This window comes from Nanorana parkeri, unplaced genomic scaffold (genome assembly GCF_000935625.1).
Source record: "Nanorana parkeri isolate BGI_ZX_2015 unplaced genomic scaffold, ASM93562v1 scaffold33, whole genome shotgun sequence".
Taxonomy (NCBI): Eukaryota; Metazoa; Chordata; class Amphibia; order Anura; family Dicroglossidae; genus Nanorana; species Nanorana parkeri.
The window spans coordinates 91527-115322 of NW_017306301.1; the positions used below are offsets into that span (position 1 = coordinate 91527).

Sequence of the window (23796 nt, forward strand, 5' to 3'; positions counted from 1 at the left end):
GAACCTCTTAAAATGTAAGAATCTTATAGTGTAAACCAGCATGAGAAAGTGTTTGTTCTTGCCGATGGCTAAAAGTAACTTTGTGAGTGCAACTTAGTTACATTTGATGATTCCTTTGGTGTAACACAATCTATTGCGCTATTGGTTGTGGCACTTTCTTTTTCCCTTTTTCTTTGTCTCCGTTTACAGCTGCAGGTCACCTCCACCTGTGTAAAAGAGAGCCGCACACCACAAGCATCAAACTTATGCTTTTAGACTGTCCCCCTTCTTCTTCTGGTTGCCACCGGAATAGTGTGCTCATCTGCAACATATTTTTTTGAATATTGATTGGAGTCAACCATATCCTGTGTTAATTTAGAATTCAATGTTTTGGATTTGCTTTTATCTGCAATCGCAATATACCCTCACATTTTCTCAATGTTTTTATTAGATTTGGTAAAGATATCAGGGGATTAGTCAGGAATAAAGTTGTATCATCTGCAAATATACACATTTTATGTTCATATTCTGCTATTTTCAAGCCCCTAATATCCCAACTTTGTCTAATTGCCACTGCCACCGGCTCCAAAGCAAATGCAAAAAATAATGGGGACACAGGACACCCCTACCTTCTACCCCTTACTATTGAGAAGGTGTCTGAAAACCCAGCGTATTTTATACATGCCCTATCTTCTATATATAGTGATCTAACCCATCGGCAGAAGTTTGGGCCAAACCCCCATTTTTCTAATATACTAAAACAAATCATATTAAAAGCTTTCCATATATCTAAAGATAAAAGAATGCCTGGTATCTTATTTTTTTTTTTCGTATAGAATTTCAATAAATTAAACAACACACTCCATCTGTCCCCTTATAATATGTCACAATTAAACCATGGTCCTGGCTGTTTTCTAGAATTTAATTTTTTATTGGCATCCATCACTTACTGTCACATTATCTCTTCATCCAGAGTTTTTTTAGTGGCCTCCGATAACTTTGGCATTAATATTGAGCTACAAACTTTTCTGCCATATCATTATCCATTTTTTGAGGGGTTGCATGTAACTGTTTCATTTGCTGTTAAAAACTCTTCCAGGACCTTTACTAGATCACTCGTTTGTGGGCTCCCCACAGGGTAGCTACTAGGGATGTCCTGATACCATTCTTTCAAGACCAAGTACAAGTAGTTTCCCTCAGGTACTTGCCGATTCCGATTACCGATACTTTTTCTTAAAGGGACATGTGACATTTTTTCTAAAATAATACAATATATAATACAAATAATTGATTATAGAATGGAGAATGGCAACCAGCAATAGAGGACAACAGATCCCATCAATCCATGATTATACAGCAATTATACAGGTGTGGGTGCGATCTCACCAGAGCTGCGTTTAGGTCTCACCAGGGCTGTGTGCAGATCTCACCAGACTACATTTGGATCTCACCAGGGCAGCGTTTGGGTCTCACCAGGGCTGCGTTTGGGTCTCACCAGGGATGTGTGTAGATCTCACCAGGGCTTAATACGGATATCACCAGGGCTGCCTTTAGTTCTCACCGGGGCTGCGTTTGGGTCTCATCAGCCATGCGTGCAGATCTCACCAGGGCTGCATGTGGGTCTCTTCAGGGCTCTACGGGTGGGTGCTGTTGTCTCCAGGGCTCTGCGGGAGGGTGCAGATCTCACCAGTGCTTCGCGCATATCTCACCAGGGCTGCATTCGGGTACCTCCAGGGCTACGTTTGAGTCTCATCAGGGCTGCGTGCAGATCTCACCAGGGCTGCATGTGGGTCTCCTATGGGCTGAACAGGTGGGTGCCGGGCTCCAGGACTGTCCGGGTGGGTGTGGGGCTAACCAGTGCTTTGCAGTCTCTGCCGACGCCGGGAAGGAGGTGTAACACCTCGGGCTCTCTGGAACACTAGGATTAACTCCTATAGATGTGGTTTTTGGAGAGGTTCCCCTGTATCCTCTCAGAGAAAGACCTCTAGTACACACAGAGTCATTTCAAGCAGTGTATATAGCCTGAGTGTGGGAAATGTATCACAGGTAGTCACTGCTATAGTTCCCTTAGGCAGTTCGTATTTGCATATGGGAAATGTTTCACATAACATCTTCTTGGTAGTAGGTTAAGGCAGCAAGTACTTGTACTATGAAAGTATAACAGACAGTCAGTTTGGGATTAGAATTCTATTACAAGTATTTGCATTTGAGAAGAGTTTCACAGATAGTCCCTCTGTAAACCAGATCGATGTGTGGAAGATGTGCCAGTAATCCCAATGGAGATTCAGGGAGGAAGTGAGGTTAGTTCCTGTAGCTGGAGAGGAGATCTCTAATGCTGTGGTCAGGAAGCAGGCAAGGAGTCTCACAGTGGTGGATCCCTTGAGAGGGAAAACACAAAAGAAAAAAAGCACTCCTGTGGGGTGGGCAAACTTCAATCGGGTGGCTGTTGTATGCAGGTGTGCAAAGCTCCTCGCTACAGGGAGAGGACCCTGTTTGTTAACAACCACAAATCAACAGCAAAAACTCAGGAGCGCAACTACCAAAAGTTGTATATGTGGGTTTAGTCTGGCGAAGGGTCCAGTGGATCGATGACATAAGAGTGTGGAGTCTGGGTTTCTATGGCAGTGTCACAGCAAACAGGAGGGACTTACAATTAGGAGCTCCCCTGTTGTCTATGCGACCATCTCCTTGGACAGATCCTGGTTCGAAGGGATGTCTCCGGTGGTGTGAAAGGCTGGTCCAGAATGGATGTGCAACCGTGTGGCCGCCCACGTACTCGACTGGCCGGGCCGAGCCGCGTCGGTCAGCATCTTCAAAATGCTGATTTGCAAAATACCCCTTCTCTTTACCCGTGCATTGGCCATAAAAATGTGACCATTTGATCTACCAGGTGCAAATCTCTGACTACAACAGTCTACTTAGTTTCCAGTAGCTCTTGGGTGCATTCACCCTTAGGGAAGGATCCGTGGCACATAGTGGGTTGAATACAATGGGTACTAGATACTTTAGTGGGTTTTGACGTTTTATTGCTGATAACTCTTGCGTTAGGGGAATATGATTCCCGAAATACAACTTCTTGCACACACCATGTAGCTGGATGAATCTCAATTTCCAAACCCCACATTCCTGTGTACCTTGTTTCTGCCTTTTCTTCTGGTTGTTTAAAGGCCTTTGTCTGTGTAAGCACAGTGACACAAAATGCACAAATAAAAAGTGTGAATCCTGTTCTTGTACTTTCTATAACACTGAATGTAAATCTCAAACAATGTTATCAGGTTACTTAGCAATCTTTTGCACACTGAAAAACAACTCCCCTCTCAATAATGTTGCTTAAAGTCCAAATCAGGTGAGATACTTAGGGGTCTATTCACGAAGCTGCCAAAGGATCTGGCCGTAGCTTCGGCCGATCCTTCGGCTAGCTTCGGCCCCAGGACCCCTTCGGTTCAGTAGAACCGAAGGGGTGCTGTACGGGCTATTCACAATAGCTCGTACAGCTCCAGATCATGGCCGAGCGGCTCAGCCGAGCCAAACGCATATGCATCGGCTCGGCTGAGCCGTGCTGAAAGCCGAAGCTAGCCGAGCGACAGCCTGCTTCTGACAGCTGGGGGGAGCCAGCCGTGATTCACTCACTGCTGTTTGGGATCTTTAAGAATAGCCCGAACAGCAGTGAGTAGCCTGCCGGAGGATCGGCTGAGTCGAACTCCTTCTGCACTTCGGGTCGGCCGAACATGGTGAGCATGTTCGGCCGACCCAAAGCCACACGAAGCAAGCCGATGTACGGCTGATTTCAGCCGATGCACGGCTGAAAATAGCCGTACCAGCCTGAAATGAATAGCCGAACTTCAAATCGGTCATTCACTCGGCTGCCCTCGGCAGCTTTGTGAATAGACCCCTTAGTGTGGCAATGCTGCTCTTCCATAGCTACAGTGCATTGAATGAGTGTTTACAGTCTTGGACAGGATTTGTGTTATTGGCAGGATCACCAAATAAAATTAAAGGAAAAAAAGCTTGAAGCAAAAAGGAAACAAATGCAGCGATTGCATTTAAAGACTGATAAGCAACAATAAATTACATTTTGGTTTTTGAGTTTAGATATTAAAGGAAGTGCACCTCTGTTTTTAATGCAAACTGTTAGACAGGGCAATTTGTTTTGTTGCAGGATGATCGGTAAAGCCTGTGACACACTGCACGTGAAGCAGTGCGAAGCAAAGTGAAGCAATGTGGACAAAAGCGAAGCTGCGAGGAGCGAAGCTGAGCGCAGCCAGATGAAAGAGTTCATCTTCAGCCAATTGGCTCACACGTACCAACTCAATGTACTTCGCATACTGACATGTGGGTTTATACCCGCAAGCCGATTGGCTGAAGATTACATTTTTCATCTCAGCACGTTCAGCTATGCTAGCTCTTGCAAGCTGACGCGCCAGATCAAAAATGTAAAAACACACTGCAGGCAGGGGTCTGCGCACCGCCGCTTCCCTTTCCTGCACGCTGCTACGCATGCAGTGTGTCACAGGCTTTATTGTGCTGAGAAATTCTGTGTTTTCTATTGAAATCGGACGCAGCTTTGTTCCGCTGTAGTGACTTGAGTGTCGCCTATCTGCTTCTGTAAAAATTGTTATATGACTGACTTTCATTCTAAAAGAACCTATTCAACTCTGAGTAAACTCTATCACACTGTGCCACAGGCCTATAATTCAAATCCTTTTGACAATTACTGATACCTAATCTCTGCTACTGGCTAAAGAGTATGAGGGCAGCATATAAACTTTTTGAAACCTCTGTAAGAGTAACTCCCTGGTACCCGCTGCCATGTTTTGGTAATAAATTACTTTTTTTTTATTAAACAACATTAACAAACATTGTACAGTGTACAACCAAAAAGTATCCCCAACGCCCCAACCAGTAATTCATATTATTATTATACAGGATTTATATAGTGCCAACAATTTGCTCAGTGCTTTACAAAATAGTGGAGCCAGTACAGTTACAATACAATTTACAATACAATACAGTTTCAGAACCATAGGGTTGGGAGGGCCCTGCTCGTGAGCACTTACAATCTAGTAGGAAGGGCAAGTGATACAAAAGGTAATAATTGTTTGGATTGAGTTATTGGAGGAAGTAAAAGGCAGTTATGTTGAGATGAGATAGGCTTCCCTGAAGACATGGGTTTTTAAAGATCGCCTAAAGGTGGGCAGCGTAGGAGATAGGCGGACAGAATGGGGTAAGGAGTTCCAGAGGACGGGGGACACTCTGGAGAAGTCCTGGAGGCGAGCATGGGAGGAGGTAATTAGAGAGCAGGAGGTCTTGAGAGGAGCGGAGAGGACGGTTTGGGTGATATTTTGAGATGAGGTCAGTGATGTAGGTTGGGGCGGAGTTGTAGATGGCTTTGTATATTGTTGTTAATATTTTTAGTTTTATTCGTTGGGCAAATGGGAGCCAGTGGAGGGATTGGCAGAGAGGGGTGGCAGACACTGAACGGTTGATAAGAGGGATGAGTCTGGCAGCAGCATTCATGATAGGCTGAAGGGGGAATAGCTTGCTTAGTGGAATGCCAACAAGGAGGGAGTTACGGTAGTCGAGGCAAGAGATTACAAGGGAGTGAATTAGAACCTTTGTGGTTTCCTTTGTTAAAAAGGGGCGTATTTTGGAAATGTTACAGAGGTTGAGTCGGCAAGATTTGGATAGTGATTGGATGTGGGTCTGAAAGGAGAGCTTCTTTCAAAATGCATCACATATAATGTGTAAATAAACCCCACCATACAGCAACCAATACACAAGCTATTAGAAATGTGCAATGTATACAGCTGTGGATAAATGTTAATATAATACCCAGATGGCAGGAGTAGCAATAAATAGAAAGGGAGGTTTTTTTTCCCCTTTGTGTGACATTACTGTGATACATGTATCTACCTCACTACCTCCTCAACTTGCTGTATGTGTAAAAAATAGAGATGAGCAAAAAATTAAATGAAACATGATGAGATTTCACCTCCCATCATTAACAGACCTCTGACTGAGCAAACCAGCAGGCACTGAACTAGAAACCTATGCCCCAACAGATAGTTATTCCAAAAGCTGCTGCAAAAGGAACTGAGGATGGGCAAGATCCAGGGTTGTGAACCAGTTTTCCCAACACTTCATACATTTTTCTAGACAACCTCTTTGCTTGTATACTAACTGTTCAGGTTGAATGACTACAATAACCATTTATCTCCACAGCTCAAATGTAGGTGGGTTGGGTGATGTCCATTTTTGAGCAATAAGCTTCAATGCAAGAAAGAGCCGCCTAGTGAGTGTAGTGTAGATCTGGGGTGTATGCATTTCTGCATCAATCTGACCTCAAATACAGATTTTCAGGTCTAAAGTTAGGTTCAGTTCAAACATCATGATAATTGTACAAATAACTTCTGCCCAGCGTGAATAACTTTCCTCTCACCAGTTTAGGACACTTCCACAGCATATGCAAAAAAGTACCACAATCGGTTTAATATCTTGCACAGATAGGGTCATCTCTTCGTGACCATTAGAATAAGTTTTGTAAGTTTCCATGTGGGAGAGACAGATACCTGAGGGACCATCAGACCATTTTGCAGCTGACATTTGATCGTAGTCCTCCTCCCATCCTTTCCTGCAGGGTAATGAAAAACTCTTTCCACATTGGAGTAGTCGGATTTGGTAGATATTCAATATAAGGAGTCCCTGTCTAGACTCAGAGATTGCAATGTGTGATAAAAGTGGGGTATTATTATTATTATGATATAAGAACATATTTTAGTCAATTATAGGAGAAGAAGTGGAGGGGGCAGGGATGTGACATCATCTCTCCTCCATCCAATCAAAACTCCTGGAGTTTGGCTTTAACAGACATAAGGGGAGCAAATAATAGAATTCCATTGATAGGGTTTACATACACTTTAACGCAGTGGCTCTCAACCTGTGTAACCTCAGGACACACATTTGTCCTTGGTCATTAAGTGGCAACTTAATGACCGGATTTGGGTGGGAGGTGCGTTTGGGATAACATTCAAATGAACGACAAAGTAACACACCTCCCACACCCGAATGCGTGATACAGTGCTTTAATCGCACGGAACCGTGCGATTATTGCACTGTGCTAGTGTGAAGGGGCCCTCAAAAACACTGACAGACTCATACAACCACAGAGACAATCTCACACATTCACAGACATTCTAAAACACACTCTCAAAAAAATATTTATTTTTTCTTTTTTAAGATCAACCCAGTCTCCCTACCTTACGAGAAGTGGAGTGGATCCTCAGCCTGGGTCCAGTGTGGGCTGCTGTGCTGTGACGGAGCTCCATCCATATGTGCATAGCTTGTACAGCTCCCTTGTGTGCCCTTTAGCGGTGCCAGGAGCCAGAATGTGATGTCACTCCATTCCAGGTACCTCTACAGGACATACCAGGGAGCTGTACGTATGGATGGAGCACCCTCGCAGCCATAGCTGCAGCCCACTCCGTCTCAAGCTTGCACTCGGTGCCGGGCAGCATATTTTGGCGTGAGAACTGACAGTGGTGCGAAAGGTGAAGGCTGAGGAGCCTTTCACCTAGAAAAGTGGAAGGCACGTTGTGAGCCACTGGACATGGGGTCGTGACTCACTTTTTGGTCACGACCCATCAGTTGGGAACCAAGGCTTTAGAGGAAATGTAAACATGAAATGTGGCACATTTTTTCCCTAAGCACAAGGGGGCCCCATAATCTTGTATTGCCCAGGGGCCCCATGTGTTGTCAGTCTGCCCCTGTTCCCTACAGACTTTTTATTCAAAACCACTTCCTGACTACATCTGAAATCAATTAGTATGCTACTAGTATTGTTCAATAGAGATAAACTGCACTAGGAATCAAATAACACTCTAAGGGCAGCTGTGCTTCATCAGGGAGTACACCCAAAATAGGGAAGGAGAAAAATAGCACTGCGCTTCAACAAAATATATTCCTAAAATGTTTTTTTTTTAAATATAATGTGAAATGATCACAAAGTGATGAAACAATTATGCATTATCCACAACACCTGTGTTGCACAATATCTGTGCTAATGATACTTCAGAAAAACTCTTAAGGTGCCCATACACCTTACGATTATCGGACAAAACTTTTCGTCCGATGATCGAACCGTCGTACGATTTTCGTACGACGGCCCCATCCTGCCCCGATTATCGCAGGTTCAATCAGCGGTAGTTAAAAAAAAACACCTGGACGACTTGCGGTAATTGACCGCAAATTATTTTAGTTTGCGCATGCGCAGTGTTAATCCTACGACTTTTGACGGACGGAAACGCCACCAACCATGCGAACATCGTACGATCGACCAAAGTTTTCAAACATGCTTGACCGTCAAAAGTCGTACGATTGTACAGTACTATCGGTCGGGCACTTTATTCACACGTTACGATTGTCGTACGAAAAGTCGATCGCATACGATTATCGTACGACAATCGTAAGGTGTATGGGCACCTTTTAGTCTAAACAAAATAGATCAATATTGAAAAAGATGTGAAAAACAAAAAACATACTTATACAGGTATTGTGCAACACAGGTGTTGTGGCTAACGCATAATGTTTCATCACTTTGTGATAATTTCACATTTTATAACAATTTTTTCACATTTTAGGAATATATTTTGAGTTTGTTTAAGTGCAATGCTTTTTTTCTCCATGCTACTAGTATTATCCAACAAACATGGCAGCTTTGCCTAAATCTGAAAACTTGCTCAGTTTACCATATTCTGAGTTCTCTGTTGTCTAATGTAGATAGATTGCAGGGAGAACCTTGCAAGACCATTGAAAGTAAACTTCCTGAAGCCTGTGCTTGTGAATTTTCCTGTCTGTTTACTTACTATATTTCTAATCACATTCAAATTTTAACGGAAGATTTAAATCTGCTTGGTCAGAGACAGCTCTAGACTTCGTGAGGCCTTAGGCGAAACTCAAATGTGAGCCCCCCTACTTACACCCATAATGGAAAAAATTAAAATTGAACTGTGATCATAAGTGATGGCAAAGTGAGGGGAATGTCCAGCGGAGGGGCTGTAATGCTCTGGACTACAAATCCCAGAGACTTAAAGCTTATCTCAAGGACGAGCCCAGCTGTAAAGCTTGGCAAAACTTTAATTTCTATTTGTTGTCTGTTCTTGCAGTAAACTTCAAGGAAACTGACCCAGTAGCATTAAAAGTACTTTACTTGGCGAAAATGCTGCGTGTACAAACTTGGTTACAGGAAAAGCAAACAAATACATAAACAAGACATACAGGCTGCTACAAACATTCACATGCACCCACTACACTATCTTCTAGTACATGTAATTTCTAGGAGGGGAAACACTGAAAATGTACTTAGCTCAGGCTGTAGGATCCACAAATTCCGCGATGAGCAGGACTTCTCAGCTTTGGAAAAATGGCTTCTCGTTGCAGTCACTGCTAAATCCTTTGTATGTCCTGGTCTTGAAGCAAGTCCTCTCGTCTTGTGAAGCGCCCTCGTACTGTCCCCCTCCTGTGAAGCCCTCGTCTTGTGAAGTGCAGTGCTCCCTTTCAGCTACTGGCTTTAGAAGCGCCGCCGATTTCACCTTTAGGAAAATGCAATACAATGCATTTCACTTTCCCACCTCTAGGTGGCAGCGTTGTACCATAAATTGCCATCAGTAGTCCAGATTTGATTTGAGTCTTGACCAGGCTAGGTGTGACTGTTTATGATCACCATCCCATTGTGATACGAATCAATACAGGACAAGCTACACCATTGTGAAAAAACAGTTTGGTTTGTTTAGGTGGCACCTTCCATTGTATGAACCAAGCTTTCTATCAACAAACAAACAAAACCTCCGTCTCTATTGTAAATCTATGTGTGTCTGAAAAAAGTCCACTAAGATATATCGCAACACAGGGGCCCAGGGCCGTTACAAGGATTTTGCCTACACAGGTCAAAACCCCCCCCCCCCCCCCTCTTCCCGGCATCCTCAGCTTTTTGCTAGCACCAGTTCTGGTCCTGTTTTACCCGGCAGGTGAGGTGATTAGGGTTGCCATATTTTCTTAAAGCAAAACCCGAACACTCCAGGGCTGTGCAGCAATTTTATTTTTTTCTAGCAGAATATACAGGAGCAAAGAGAGACAACCAGGAGACAGAGGGAGGGAAGACAGCCAGGAGAGAGTGAGGGGAGACAGCCAGGGGAGAGAGCGAGGGGAGACAGCCAGAGAGAGCGCGAGGGGAGACAACCAGGAGTGAGAACGAGGGGAGACAATCAGGGGAGAGTGCAAGGGGAGACAACCAGGAGTGAGAGCAAGGGGAGACATCCAGGAGAGAGAGCGAGGGGAGACAGCCAGGGGAGAGATTGAGGAGAGACAGCCAGGGGAGAGATTGAGGAGAGGCAGCCAGGGGAGAGATCGAGGAGAGACAACCTGGGGAGAGATCGAGGAGAGACAACCTGGGGAGAGATCGAGGAGACAACCAGGGGAGAGATTGAGTAGAGACAGAGAGGAGAGACAGCCAAGAGTAAGGGGGTAGACAGCCAAGAGAGAGAAAGAGAGAGCGAAAAGAAATAGCCAGGAAAGAGAGCAGGGAGAGACAGCCAGGAGGATGAGTGAGGAGAGACAGCCAGGAGGATGAGCAAGAAGGGAAAGCCAGGAGAGAGAGTGATGAGAGACAACCAAGGGAGAGATTGAAGGGTAAACGGCAATAAGGTACAGCAAGCATAGAGTTCATGGTCATAGGGCAGCAATCCTAGCACAGAAAAGAGTAAACGGCAAAGGGGTACAGCAGTATAGGGTTTGAAGTCTCGCTTAGGGCGATGCTTAGTATTGGGTCGCCCCAGCAACAAGCTCCCCTCTAATCTGTTTTGGTCGCAGAAGAGGAGAACAGCGTTTGAAGCGAGGCTATGCCATACCCATTGGGACAGCACGGCACCTGCTGAGGTGACAGGCTGGCCTACATGTGCTGAATCCACATGCAGGCACAGCAGGGGGACTAGATAGCCTGTCGCCCAGCATGTAAGGTGTGCGGAGTTGCGGGACCTACATGCTGGCCCTAACCACTAAGGAATAAAAGGGCCATGGTGCAAGATTTTATTTTGGTGCCCCCCAACCCCCCCGGCGGTCTCTGCACCAGAGGAGCTTACAATCTATTGTCCCCCCACAGTCACACACTATTATTATTATACATTTATATACTGTAGCTGTGACATATACTGCAATGCTGTACAGAGAACACTGAGCAAGTCCCCCCACAGTCACACACTATCATTATTATTATACATTTATATAGCTCTGACATACACTGAGTGGCCAGTTTATTATGACCACCTGACATTTGTAGGCTAATTAGCTATAATTTTGCGCTGAAGTTGCTAGAGGGCCAGACCATTATAAATAGGGAAGCAGGTTGTTTACCACGACAGTAGAAGTGATTTTTTTCTGAAGATATGGGTAAACAACGCGATTTAACAGCCTTTGAACGTGGGATGATTGTTGGCGCTCAGAGCCATGGAGCGAGTATCAGCAAAACAGCAGAATTCGTTAAATGTTCAAGAGCGTCTGTTGTTAAAGTGTTTAAAGACTGGACTGTCAGCCGAAAATCTGGGTCTGAACGTGCGAATTGTGGCCGTCAGCGACTAGTCAATGTTAGGGCAGAACGGAGAGTGGCAAGACTGGTACAAGACAACAGAAGGGCAACAGTGCAGTGTCAGATTCCTCGCATCATCTTTCAACATCTCGTGGAGTCACGAGGCGGCCTAACGAAGTCATATCGTGGAGTTATCTCGTGGCCCAACGAAGTACTGATGGGGTAGTTATAATAATCTGGCCACTCAGTGTATACCACAGTGCTGTACGAAGAACACTGAGACAGTCACATTAGTTTCTGTACAGAGGAGCTTACACTCTAATGCAGAATGGCACCGGCTGTAGGGGGGACTACAAACCCCAGCAATACATTATGCAGCAATGCAGAAAACTATATGAATTGGACTCTGCACTTAGCTACGCACTGGACTCTGCACTTAGCTACGCACTGCAACTAGCCATGCACTGCACATAGCAACGCACTGGACTCTGCACATAGCAATGCACTAGACTCTACAAATAGCAACACTCTGGACATAGCAATGCACTGGACTCTGCACATAACAACGCTCTGGACATAGTAACGCACTGGACTCTGCACATAGCAACGCACTGGGCTCTGCACATAGTAATGCTGTGGACATAGCAATGCACTGGACTCTGCACATAGCAACGCACTGGACATAGCAATGCACTGAACATAGCAACACACTGGACTCTGCACATAGCAACTCACTGGACTCTGTACATAGCAATGCTCTGGACATAGCAATGCACTGGACTCTGCACATAACAATGCACTGGACTCTGCACATAGCACCTACCTGAGGCCCATTTGGGGGCCCTTTCCCTGCAGCTCCTTACCTGCCACAGTGGGCTTCTTCCACAACCTCCGCCGGACCGTCGTCGCTGGGCCCCAGCGCCGGCTTCCTCCACCTCCTCCCCTGTCAGAGGGCCACCCCAGACTTGGGCCCTGGGACGGCCACACCTGCAGAGACTCTGATTCGTGTCATGTCCTAGCTGAAATATGTGTAATCCAAGTGAGTTAAATCAGTGTTGGCAAAATTATAAACATCAAAAATAGTGAACATAAATGTCAACTCGTGCCAATGTGCATAAAATTAAATCAATAAAACCAAAACAGTAGTGCATCAGATATATGAAAAACATATAAAAAAACATATTAAACATTTTACATGAGATTTTTTATATGTTTTTTTTATATGTTTTTCATATATCTGATGCACTACTGTTTTGGTTTAGCAATTTAATTGATTTAATTTTATGCACCCATTCTCTTCAATGAATCTGCCACTGCTGCCCTGGTTCCCTACCTCATGCCACATGGCTGCTGCTGTTTGTTTGTCCCGGCTCTCTCTCCTCCTGCTTTTGCTGCTGGGGCTGCACTGCCACATTAGTAAGAAAGCCAGGCTGGGCTGCGGATGGAGTGGAGTCCCAGCAGGGGAATTTGGAGTGCAGTCTCAGCGGAAGGGGGAGTGCAGGATGCAGACGAAGGTGATTTTTTTTCTGTCCCCCCACAGCACCAGCCCTGCCTACCCCTGATTTAGACTAGGCGAGTCAGGTGGCTGCGAGGCCTGCATGAGCGCAAGGCCTAACTCGCCTAATTAAAGAGACGCCTCTGTGCCCTGATAAATATCTTATTACTAACTCTTTATTTTTATACATGATTTTTTTTATGTTGGAGAACGCAGGGAACTTTGAGAGGGTGTATTTGGGAACAGTTCTCTTTGATCAGAGACTTTATCCAAAGTCAGAAGTCAAGCCATCTTTTACATCTTTAAACACTTCCCCTGGCAACACTCAGGAGCATTAACAACATGGAGGAGAGTTTAGACCTCACAGAACAGGCACTGGCAGGGGCCAGCTTGGAGGAGGGTGGTACATGGAGGAGCAGGACCCAGAGGTGGGTAGCTGGGTAACAGTCAGAAGGCGGGGTATGGATAAGTGTTAGAGAGGCTAGTCCTTAGCTGTTAAACCCCAATAAATATGCCTGTCTGCATGATGTTCAGGATATCAGCTCAGGGGTAGCATTGCTGGAGCAGAATACCTCCCCTAGCTGCCAGGAGAGTGACTGCTCTAGTATAGAGGGGAGCAGGGGGTCAAGCAAGGATAGACAGATCCTGGTGGTAGGGGATTCTATTATCAGGCGAACAGACAATCTGTCACAAAGAACGTGATTGCCAAACACTATGTTGTTTGCCAGGCGCTCAGGTTCAGCATATTGCGGATCGGATGGACAGATTATTGGGGGGGGGGGGGGGGGGGGCTGAGGAAGACCCAGCTGTCATGGTACAGAGGTGCCTTTAAACTAGATTATGGGGGGAGGGATCAAAAAGGACTGAGCCAGGCAATATCCTAAGATTTATCGAGAGGAGTGGTGAAGTGGAGGGTCAATTAGGGAAATTAAGGTGCCCCCAACAGAAAACAGGGAATCTATGACACTAAAAACAAAAACACAAGACATGGAGGCATTGCCAGATTATGGACGACAAAACAACGTAAGCAAAAGCAAAAACCTGAAGTGCATGTTCACCAATGCTAGAAGCCTGGCCAACAAAATGGATTCCCCCCTCCCCTCTCCGATCCTCCAGCGCTGACTGGCGGAACGGACAGGGGAGGAGGCGGGTACAGCTGGCTCTGTCTCTAGATAGGCAGAGCCAGCTGTCACTCTCGCATCTGGGTGGATCTCGACAATAATGTCGGGATCCGTCCTGGCTGCGGCGGTCTCAGTATACTGCAAGCTGTAGCTCGCGATATACTGAGCTTTTGGTCACGGGAGGATGCTAGTTTATGTCCTCCCGTGACCCTTAGGATAACTATGGGGAAAAACACTTACCCCATAGTTCTCCTTTAAGAATTAAGAGACCTTAGATGACACAGCAGTGTAAAACTGGCCAGCAGCAGGACAGTTTTAATCAGGGATGATAAGCCTTACTGGTGTAAGCCTAACTTTTATTTTATGTATGGGAATAGGGGGGTGCATTGAATGTGAGTAATACAATATAAGTTGGTTTAGGTTCAAACTGTTCTTGCATATAGTTTTTATTCCTTTTAAATAATGCAGTGGCATGCATCAAACAAAAAACAGTTTAAAGAACAGAGGAACGCCAACAAATGAATTCTCAGCTTTAAGTGCCCTAAACTTAAAAAAGGCCCTGTCAACATAAAATAAAACAAGAAACCAAAAGAAGTAAAAACACCAAAGTGTCATCCATAAAAAAAACATTTTTTTTTTAGAGGGAAGCCTTGCAATTAGAAAAAAAAGTGGGGACAGCATCTAAAAGTGACCGCTGACCTCAAATCACCCACAAAATAAAATGAAAGACATAAAAAAAAAAAACAATAATAGGAAAAAAGGCAGCAAATGAGCTGATTGCTCAAACAGCAAGTACAGTTTCCTACCTGATCCTAGTCCCTATGCAGTTTGTCAGCTTTCTCTAACAGCTTCTAATTCAATGCCGCTATGGCTGCTTTGTGTTCCCCATTTTATAGTCGGTTGGCTGGCACATTAAGCCCATGTATTGACCTTTCTAAGCCTGCTAGGCATAAATCAAAGGCCATGCAGTGCATTATGGTTTTAAAAAATTCACACAAATTCTCCAGGATTGAAATCTCAAACATGTAGGATTTGCCTCGAACCCATGATAGTGGTGAACCCGAACCTCATCCCTAGTCCACTATACATCTTAAAAAGCACAGTTAATTCAATTTAGATATAATGTAACTTGTAGCTATGATGCTTATTTCCTAACCCCCACCCCCACCCCAGCTCCGATTAAAAAAAGTTAGAGTTAAGAAAAAAAAACCCAATGACATGACAAGAAATGGTAAAAAATACACCCCCCCCGCTTCTGGTGCATAATGCTAAGTAAAGGTGATGTTGCTTAGCATTCGTTGGATCCTGGAAAACCTGAGGATCCCAATTTGCAATTTCTTCCCAAAGTTCCAATTTTTGTGCTGAAATTCATGTCAATATGTGGAAATAATTTAGTGATACATATCTGTTTTTCCTAAGTGTATGGTAGTGTTTTATGTGCAGCAAAACCTGCCAAAGATCTAGGCCAGGGGTAGGCAATCTCATCACGCTAGTTGTGCTGAAACTACAAATCCCATCATGCCTCTAGGGGTCATGCCTGGAGCTGTCAGAGTCTTGCAATGGTTCATAGGAATTGTTGTTCGAGAACAGCTGGAGTGCTGAGGTTGCCTAGCCCTGATATAGATCTTTTTTAATAGCTATGAATATTGATACATTGCAGGTTCTGTGCTTTATAGGTGTGTGTTTCACATTTTAGTCTAGGGTTGCACCTTTTCTTCAAGCAAAACTCGAACATACTAGCGTCGCGCAGATATTTTTTTGGGAGAATGAGTCGTGGCTTATTCATATGTAAATAGCGTCACCTGTTCATATGTAACTCCTACAGTTGAGACTATTTTCAGTATGGGGCCTGTAGCCCCTATCTTAAATTTTGGTTCCCCGGTCTGCCTAACATCTTGTGTCCGGGTTTCTGCTGGCATGAAACCCAGACACAGCATTCAAAACCCGCACAGTCCGGGTGAATCCTGGACAGGTGGCAACCCTATTTTAGTTGTGTGTAACATGCATCGTCTTTCACCTTTTATGTAACACACATTTTGCTGGAAAATGCACCAAAGCACAGGACTCTTTTCAATGCACTGCAACACACCTAAAACACACAGGCATGCATGAAGTAATTTATATGGTATATACAGTATACTGTATGTGTGTATAAAAGTTGATATAAACACTTCAAAACTGTGTGGGGGGATTCATAAAATTTAGATGTTTAAAACAATTAGTATATTTGCCTTCTGTGACAGAAAATGTATTTAATTGCATATGTATGTTAAAATGTTTGTTCCTCCTTTGTCCTTCTGTAGAATTTCAGTTCCCTTCTACCTCTGCCACTCATGAACCACAAGCTTTTGGTGTTTTCCTGTGTTGCATGCTCTCATACAGCCTTAGCGTCTTTCTATCTCTTAGACGCGTCTATGACTTTTTACTTCAAGGTAACATTTCATGTCTTTTCTTGCTTTGTGTAGCTGGCTTGTTTTTTGTGTGTTGCGGCTGTCTGTGCCCCGAGATTATATCATTTCAGTTTCGTATTTAAAATGTGCAACATTACTCAATTGAAATGCATCTAAATGTCCTATGCATGGGAGTTAAAAAAGACATGCAACAAAAATGTGTGAGATTTCACCAATGTATATTTAAATGTTGCGATTGTAAAGAGCTAGCTGAGTCTTTTTACCTAGAGTCTCATAGACGGAACTTCTGGTGTGCCTAGGTAGGCAATATCAGCTGCTATACATTTTTTTTAAAGTTATACTTGTCACCATTGAAATATAATATTATTAATTGACTATAGCAATACAGCAATACAATGTATGAACCTAGCCTATGAGTACCTGTAAACATTGCTGGTTAAGAGACTGTGGGGGAAACAGTTATATCTTAAGATGGCTAGAATGTGCCTATACATGTGACTTTTTTACTGACATTTATGCTATAGTCACCTTTCCTTTCAGGGCTTGTTTACACCAAATGCAGACCAGATCTGCATGAGTTTCTGCACACACAGTGCAGTGGGTTGTGCCACGTTATTGCCGCGTTTTTGATGCATTCCGGGCCGTTTTTGGTAAAAAAAATTAAAATAAAATTGTTTTGTTTTGTTTGTTTGTTTAACCTCCCTGGCGGTATGATTATTCAGTATTTTAGCAACCAAAAGCGGTACATTGTTTTTCAAGCAAATATGTTGTTTTACATTGTAGGCCTGTAGTTCTTAGTAAATCTTAGGAATAACTCACCTAAATCTGTACAAACAAGAGTCCAGTAGACATCCCGGGTATGTTAAAGTTTGAAAAACGAAATAATAAATTATAATATAACAAATAATTAGAAATAATTACACAAAACAATAATATAATAATAATACATTTAATTAAATAATGTATTCAAACAAAAAACACTGACATCTGTTCAAGCAAGGGTGCAATATTACTTCAGTAAACATCTCGGGTATGGTAAACTTTGAAACAGGGGACAGCACAAAGTCCGACGTCACAATCGGGGCAATGGAACCTGGTCTCTTTTCGGATTTTTTTGCCGCTGTCATCGCGCCTCGAGCAGCAAACTACGCACAGCCTTGTGGGTGCTGACTTTCTTTCTGTTGGAGGGACGTAGTCCATAAAGTGACGACCAGTCAGGCGTTCTGGGTTGACTACGCCAACAGCACGACGTCCAGGTCTACTCGCTGATGGCGTTTGGTGGTTCGAAAAGATTTCTTCGGAAATTTTCCAGATGAAGTCTGAATGCGTCATAGGCTTGTCACTTTGTTTTTTTAGCAGAACGTAGGCATTCCATAAGCACTGCTCAAGAAGATGCCTGAAGATTTTCTTATAATATTTCTTCTGCTGCTTACGCATAGCCGGGTAGAAGGTCATGGCTTGGTCAGCTCTGTCGACACCTCCCATGGTGTTATTATAGTCTATTACCACATGCGGCTTCATTATTTCTCTCCCACCTTTGGTGCGTACCATAGCAGTGGAGGCATTATGCACAGTACTCATGAGGCACACGTCTTTTTTGTCGCGCCATCACAGTGCCATCATTTTGCCTTTCTGCCAGGCAACTATTTCTCCAGACTTTAGCTTCTTCTTGCCAAACATTGGTGGGAGGTCACGTCGGTTAGCCCTGACGGTTCCATACGCATCTGTTTTGTGTTGCAAAAGGTATTCATACAGTTCTGGAGAAGTATAAAAGTTGTCCGTTGTAACACAATAGCCCTGATTCAGCAATGGCTCCATTAGTGAGAGAACGGAAGATGTTGCCATTCCTTAGCTGCTATATTTTAGATCAAATTTGGTTCCTTTCCCAGTGTATATCACGGAGTTCCATATGTAGCCAGATGACGATTCGCATAGCATATACGTTTTGACGCCAAATCGTGCTCTCTTGGATGCTATATATTGAATCCAGCTGAGCCTTCCCTTGTTGGCCATTAGACTTTCGTCTATGGTGATGTCTCTTTCTGGCACATAGGTTTGCTGGAAATTCCTCAAAATCTTCATTATGAGGGAAAACCTGTACTCCGACATGACCGTGCCAAAGAATGGAGTGGCAAGTAATTTATTGGTTGTCCAATACCACTTCTGCAGAGGTTTCCCCACCACTCCCTGAAGAATTATTAGGCCCAGAAACTTCCAGATGTCATCTCTGGTCACTGGTTCCCACTTTCTATTTCTGGAAAACTTCCCATGCAGGGTTGTGGATTGCTGTTCATTGTACCGGTTTGTCTCTGTAACAATTTCATCAATAACCTCATCGGTCATAAATAATTTTAGGTAGGCCAAGGGGTTGTCATGTTCCACATCTACCTTCCTACCAGATGCTCCAGTAAATGAGAATCTTGTGGGCGCTGCGTGATCCGTACCACAATCAATAGGGCACCAAGTTCGCACATTACTCAGCTCAGTCGCAGAATCCACGTTTTCGTCACTTTCAGTGTCTGACGACGAACTTCCCCACGCATCGCTGTCGCTCAATTCAATAATTGATTCCACATCACTATCGCTATTTTCTAGCTGCTCAAAAACCGCTTTTGACCTCAGCGGATGCTTGTTTGATGCCATGGACGCTCTCAAGTTTTCCAGGCAAATATAATAGTAATATAATAGTAAAAGTGCAGGCAGAACACTGGTACTATCTCTAGGGACAAAGCTGAGCTGAAATAATTCGTTACAGTATCAAAATAGTAACAAAATAGCACTGTATTCTCTGTAATACAATGTATTAGTGTGTATGTGGTGCTTTTCACTTTTGAATTTCGTAACATCACTGAGCTCGGTCACAGAATCCTCGCTGTCCTCACTTTCAGCGTCTGTTGAGGAATTTCCCAACGAATCGCTATCACTCAATTCTGCAAATAGTTCTAATTTACTATCGCTGTTTTCTACCTGGTCTAAAACCGCTTTTGACCTAAAACAGCAACGATTTTGACCTAAAACAGCTCACCTCTCTCCCCCACCTGTCCAGCTGGGGAATGTCCCTTGGCGTCATTGGACCTACATTAGACATGATGACATCAGTGGTCCTTAGCCCATTGGAGCACAGGAAAGAAGAGGCTGCAAGGACAAGTCTAGCAGTCCAGCGGGAGTGAAGATCAGGTGAGTATATCTGCTTCATTTGAGCCCCCTAGACAAAACAAGCATTTAAACCTTGCAGTGCAGTGGTAGCCTTCTTGAATTACTTCACAGTACATTAATAAAGAAAGGTCAGTGGGGTTGTTTTAAAGCTATTTTTCTGCTTGTTAAGAATATGCAAAATCTTTAATGTCCATAGTCATGGCACAATTTAATTTTAATTTAATGTCTGAAAAAGCCTATTGGTTACAAAAACTCAATGGGGTTGATTTATAGTGAACATGTGTGTAGACTATATGCACTAAAATATTTACATATTTTGAGCAAACAGTAAATACATTTTAAAAGAAGCTCCCCATCACACCTGTAGTTATAGGCATTGTGAAGAAATTCATCTTCAGCTTGTTTCCTATTACTTTCTGTTGCAACAGAATCTTGGTAGTCCACCCGCCCTCTAGTGCAAACACACAGGAGGTGTCTAGAAACTGTGTGTAAAGGATCGGCCGAAGCTACGGCCAGATCCTTCGGCAGCTTCGTGAATAGACCCCTGAGTCTTTGCTGTGATCTTTGAGGAAATGTAAAAAATGTATTACTTTAAAAGTACAAGCAGGTAGAGAGGTCAGTGATGGCTCGTTTTAAAGCTCTTTTAGTGCTTGTTAAGAATATATCAATACTTCAATGTCTATGGTTTGGGCACAGGTGCACTTAGCAAAGTGAATGTTCACTTAACAAATTATATGCTCACTTTGAAAAGTTAATGTTGGTAAAAAGAGTAAACTTGTATTCACTTTTCATGCCCAATCATGTGTGAATTTTTTTAAAAGAAATAGAATTTATGCTAGCTCATGATTCGGTATTGAAAACGAAGTAATTTAGGTCATTCTTCCAGCAGGTCAACTCACTCTGCTCCCTTTCCTTCCAGCAGTGACTCGACAGCTATCCAACCGTCTACATTCTGAGAGAAGGATTTAAATGACTTTGAGGATGAATTGTTTCACAGTGCTTGCAGTTTCAGAGCACTGAGCAGCGAGGGCTTGTTTTAAAGCTTATTTACTGCCTGTTAAAAATATGTAAAGGTCTATAGGCTGGTCAGGGTTTAACTTTTAAATGTATTTCTTGAGTCAACAGGATAATAGAAATAACAATTATATGGATTAACCCAACACGTAAAACACAATCAATCGTCTAAGGCTGTAGCATAGTATTGTTTTGTAAATCTGTGATATTTTTTTCTTGTGTTTTGTACAGGCCTAAAGCAGCTGTGTGGACATCTTACTTGGATTTAGTTAAAGGAGAAAATGATAAGTTTCTGCAGTATATACCATGGAATATGTAGTAAATCATAAAGCACATAAGGACCGATACATTTAGCAAATCTGTAAAGAGAAAGGATGTGAATAGCAACACCTTAAGTAATCAAATAAGCATAAGCAAGGCCCATAACAACACTAAGAAATTCCAAGGCAACTAAAGAAGTTTAAGAAAATATCAATATCAAGTCAAAAAAGAAACAGAAACAAAGAACACACATATATATATATATTAATAATTTCTGAGAAGGGAAGTATGATACTGTTACATTTAGAAAAAGCTAAAATCAATAAAATGTAAACCCTGACTTACAGCATTATCAGGCTACTACATTTTAAAAAAACATCGCTTAAGAAGAAGCTGAATCTGGCCCAAGAAAAAAAAAAAACAGAAGAAAAAAAGGCCTAAATTAGATATATCAACAGGTTGAAACAACTGTATGCCTTTCACACATCATCAATGAGTTGTTTCCTATGAGATGCAGTCCGATGATCTCTTTGTGCGTAAACTGCGCCAGCTGCCAGCACAATCATCCCCTCATAAGAGTCCTCGTGAAGCCAAGTCTCTAATTTCCTCAGGAAATAGCAGGCATAACGGTGGGGCACGTTCCCTTTCAGAATCAGAGTATAACCCTCGAGATAAAGGGACTGCAAGTCCATCTGCCCCACGTTTTAAAGATCCTTTCATACTGCTTGGGCTGGCAGGTAGCAGTCAGGGGCCAGTGGCCCTAGAGGTAAAAGAAAAACCACCTGAAGGAGATCCAGTAGCTGCACGTCCTAAATGTTTGGCTCATCATGACATTCAGAGTATATTGTTCGATCCCTTTCAAAGAAGAGAATTGGAAGGGAAAAAGAATGTGAGAAGTGGTGCATCTGCAGCCTCTCAGCTTAGAACTTGTACTTTATCACCCAGAAGATCTTTGTCATCCCCTGAAGATCCAGGTGATACTGGAGATGGAAAGGACAATGAACTTTTACTTAGCTGCCCATATTTCCGCAATGAAGTTGGAGGAGAAGAGAAAGAAGGCCAAAAAGATCAAGGATGGGACTTTTTTTCTCTTTTTTCTTTCAACTCTCCACTTATAAATTGCCCAGTCAGGGGGCCCAATGCAGCTGTATCTGTGTTAGAAGAAGCTAGAGAAAGGTTGAGAGATAGCAGCTACTTTGTTGAATATCAAGATCTGGGTGCACTATACTATCGAAAGTATTTTTATGGCAAAGGTTAGTAATATTTTATCTTTTTTTACTATTCTTTCCAGGAGACCACTGTTTATTCTTCTGCCGTCTTTCTCTGCACTTACTTACCTTTTGCTGCTCTGTTTCTACCAGAACATCAGAATTTTTTTGGAGTTGATGAGAGACTCGGGCCTGTGGCCATAAGTTTGAGACGAGATGAAAGAGATGGCGTGCAAGGCATGCAGTATAACTATAGAATTATATTTCGAACAACTGAGGTAAATTAAGAATTCTGTTACCTGGTCAAAAGTCAAAATTCTGTGTTTGCTGTAGTCAATGCCATGCATCGCTAAATTATATCTAATTCTTCATAGTGTTCTTTGCAAGACAGTTCAAATACTTGTCAATCCTGTCAGTTCAGCTGTTGAATCTTGACTACCTTTTTCAGGGTGACAATGATGATGCTAATACAGTAAAATCAGTGCAGCATTGTCACCCTGCATTGGCACCCTGCATTCTAGCTATAGTCAATTGGATGTGAGTATGTATGGGGTGGGTGGGCTATCTGCGTTGGCATCCACCTTCAATCTGCCTATCAAAAGCAAAGCCATGCCTGTGTGAGTGACAGTGCCCTGCTCTGCACAGAACTGCCGAGAAATGTAGTGACTTGCACTACTACTAAATGTCATTATGGAGAAGCAGGAAAGATAAATTTCAGTGATGAAGGCACTCTTTATCGATGCTAACTCACTGCCACAGGTGGTGATTTCAGCAAATAATGTGGAATTGTTCAAGAAACTTTTGGACGATTTCTTAAGGGACCGTAATATACATGGGTACGGGTACTCCTAGAATGAGATCCTAATAGGTTGGACTTGATGGACTAATGTCTTTATTCAACCTCAAATACTATGTAACTATGTACCCCTTTACAAAAGGTATGGTCAGCTGTTAGGGAATATATATAACGGCTTTAAGGCTAAATGCTGGGGCTCATTCACATATAAATGCATGTATTAATGTGTGTTGTATTTTTGAAGGATCCAATTTCAGTTTATTTCAATGCCGTAAAACAGGAATAATACCAAATAGGCACCATGGAGGATTTGCCCAATGCACAATAATACGGTGCATTGGTTGGAACTGGTTTTATAAAAACAGTGTAGTTTCAAATGTCCATCCATTTTGCCTGTACTAAAAATTAAACTAAAAATGCATGACAATACATCTAATGTGAATGAACCCCTTACTTGTGGCTAGGTGCTAAATGTTAGGTACTAGGGGGCAAGTTTTTAGGTGTTAAAAACAGGTAGCTGTATTTGATGGAAAAAAATGCACACAGCCATGAGCGTGCACGCCAGACAGACTTTGTGGGACAGGAAGAGACAGCAGCCTGCGCTGGATCAGAGACCGGCACCATCGGACTACTGGAAACAAAGATGGACTTACCTGAGACCCTGCAGAGCACACCATAGATCCTGCATAGCCCACCTGAGACTCTCTATCGTGGGCTCTGCAGGGTCCCAGGTGGGCTTGTCATCGGGGTCTCTTTCCCTGTACCTCCTCCCAACTCTTA

The 23796-nt window shown here is 43.2% G+C and overlaps 1 protein-coding gene and 1 long non-coding RNA gene across 3 annotated transcripts in view; both read left to right on the top strand.

The window, feature by feature from the left end:
* LOC108797203 overlaps positions 1-20998 on the top strand; it is a 39322-nt gene extending 18324 nt beyond the window's left edge. The window contains exons 2-3 of the long non-coding RNA XR_001941863.1: positions 16474-16602; positions 20983-20998. This is a non-coding gene — a long non-coding RNA (uncharacterized LOC108797203). The remainder of the gene's footprint in view (positions 1-16473; positions 16603-20982) is intronic.
* A 426-nt stretch (positions 20999-21424) lies between these two features.
* SIPA1 (signal-induced proliferation-associated 1) overlaps positions 21425-23796 on the top strand; it is a 73394-nt gene continuing 71022 nt past the window's right edge. For both annotated transcript variants that reach the window (XM_018568944.1, XM_018568948.1), the window contains exons 1-2: positions 21425-22265; positions 22374-22498. In XM_018568944.1, the coding sequence (XP_018424446.1) occupies positions 21524-22265; positions 22374-22498 (867 nt within the window). In that variant the 5' untranslated portion in view covers positions 21425-21523. The remainder of the gene's footprint in view (positions 22266-22373; positions 22499-23796) is intronic.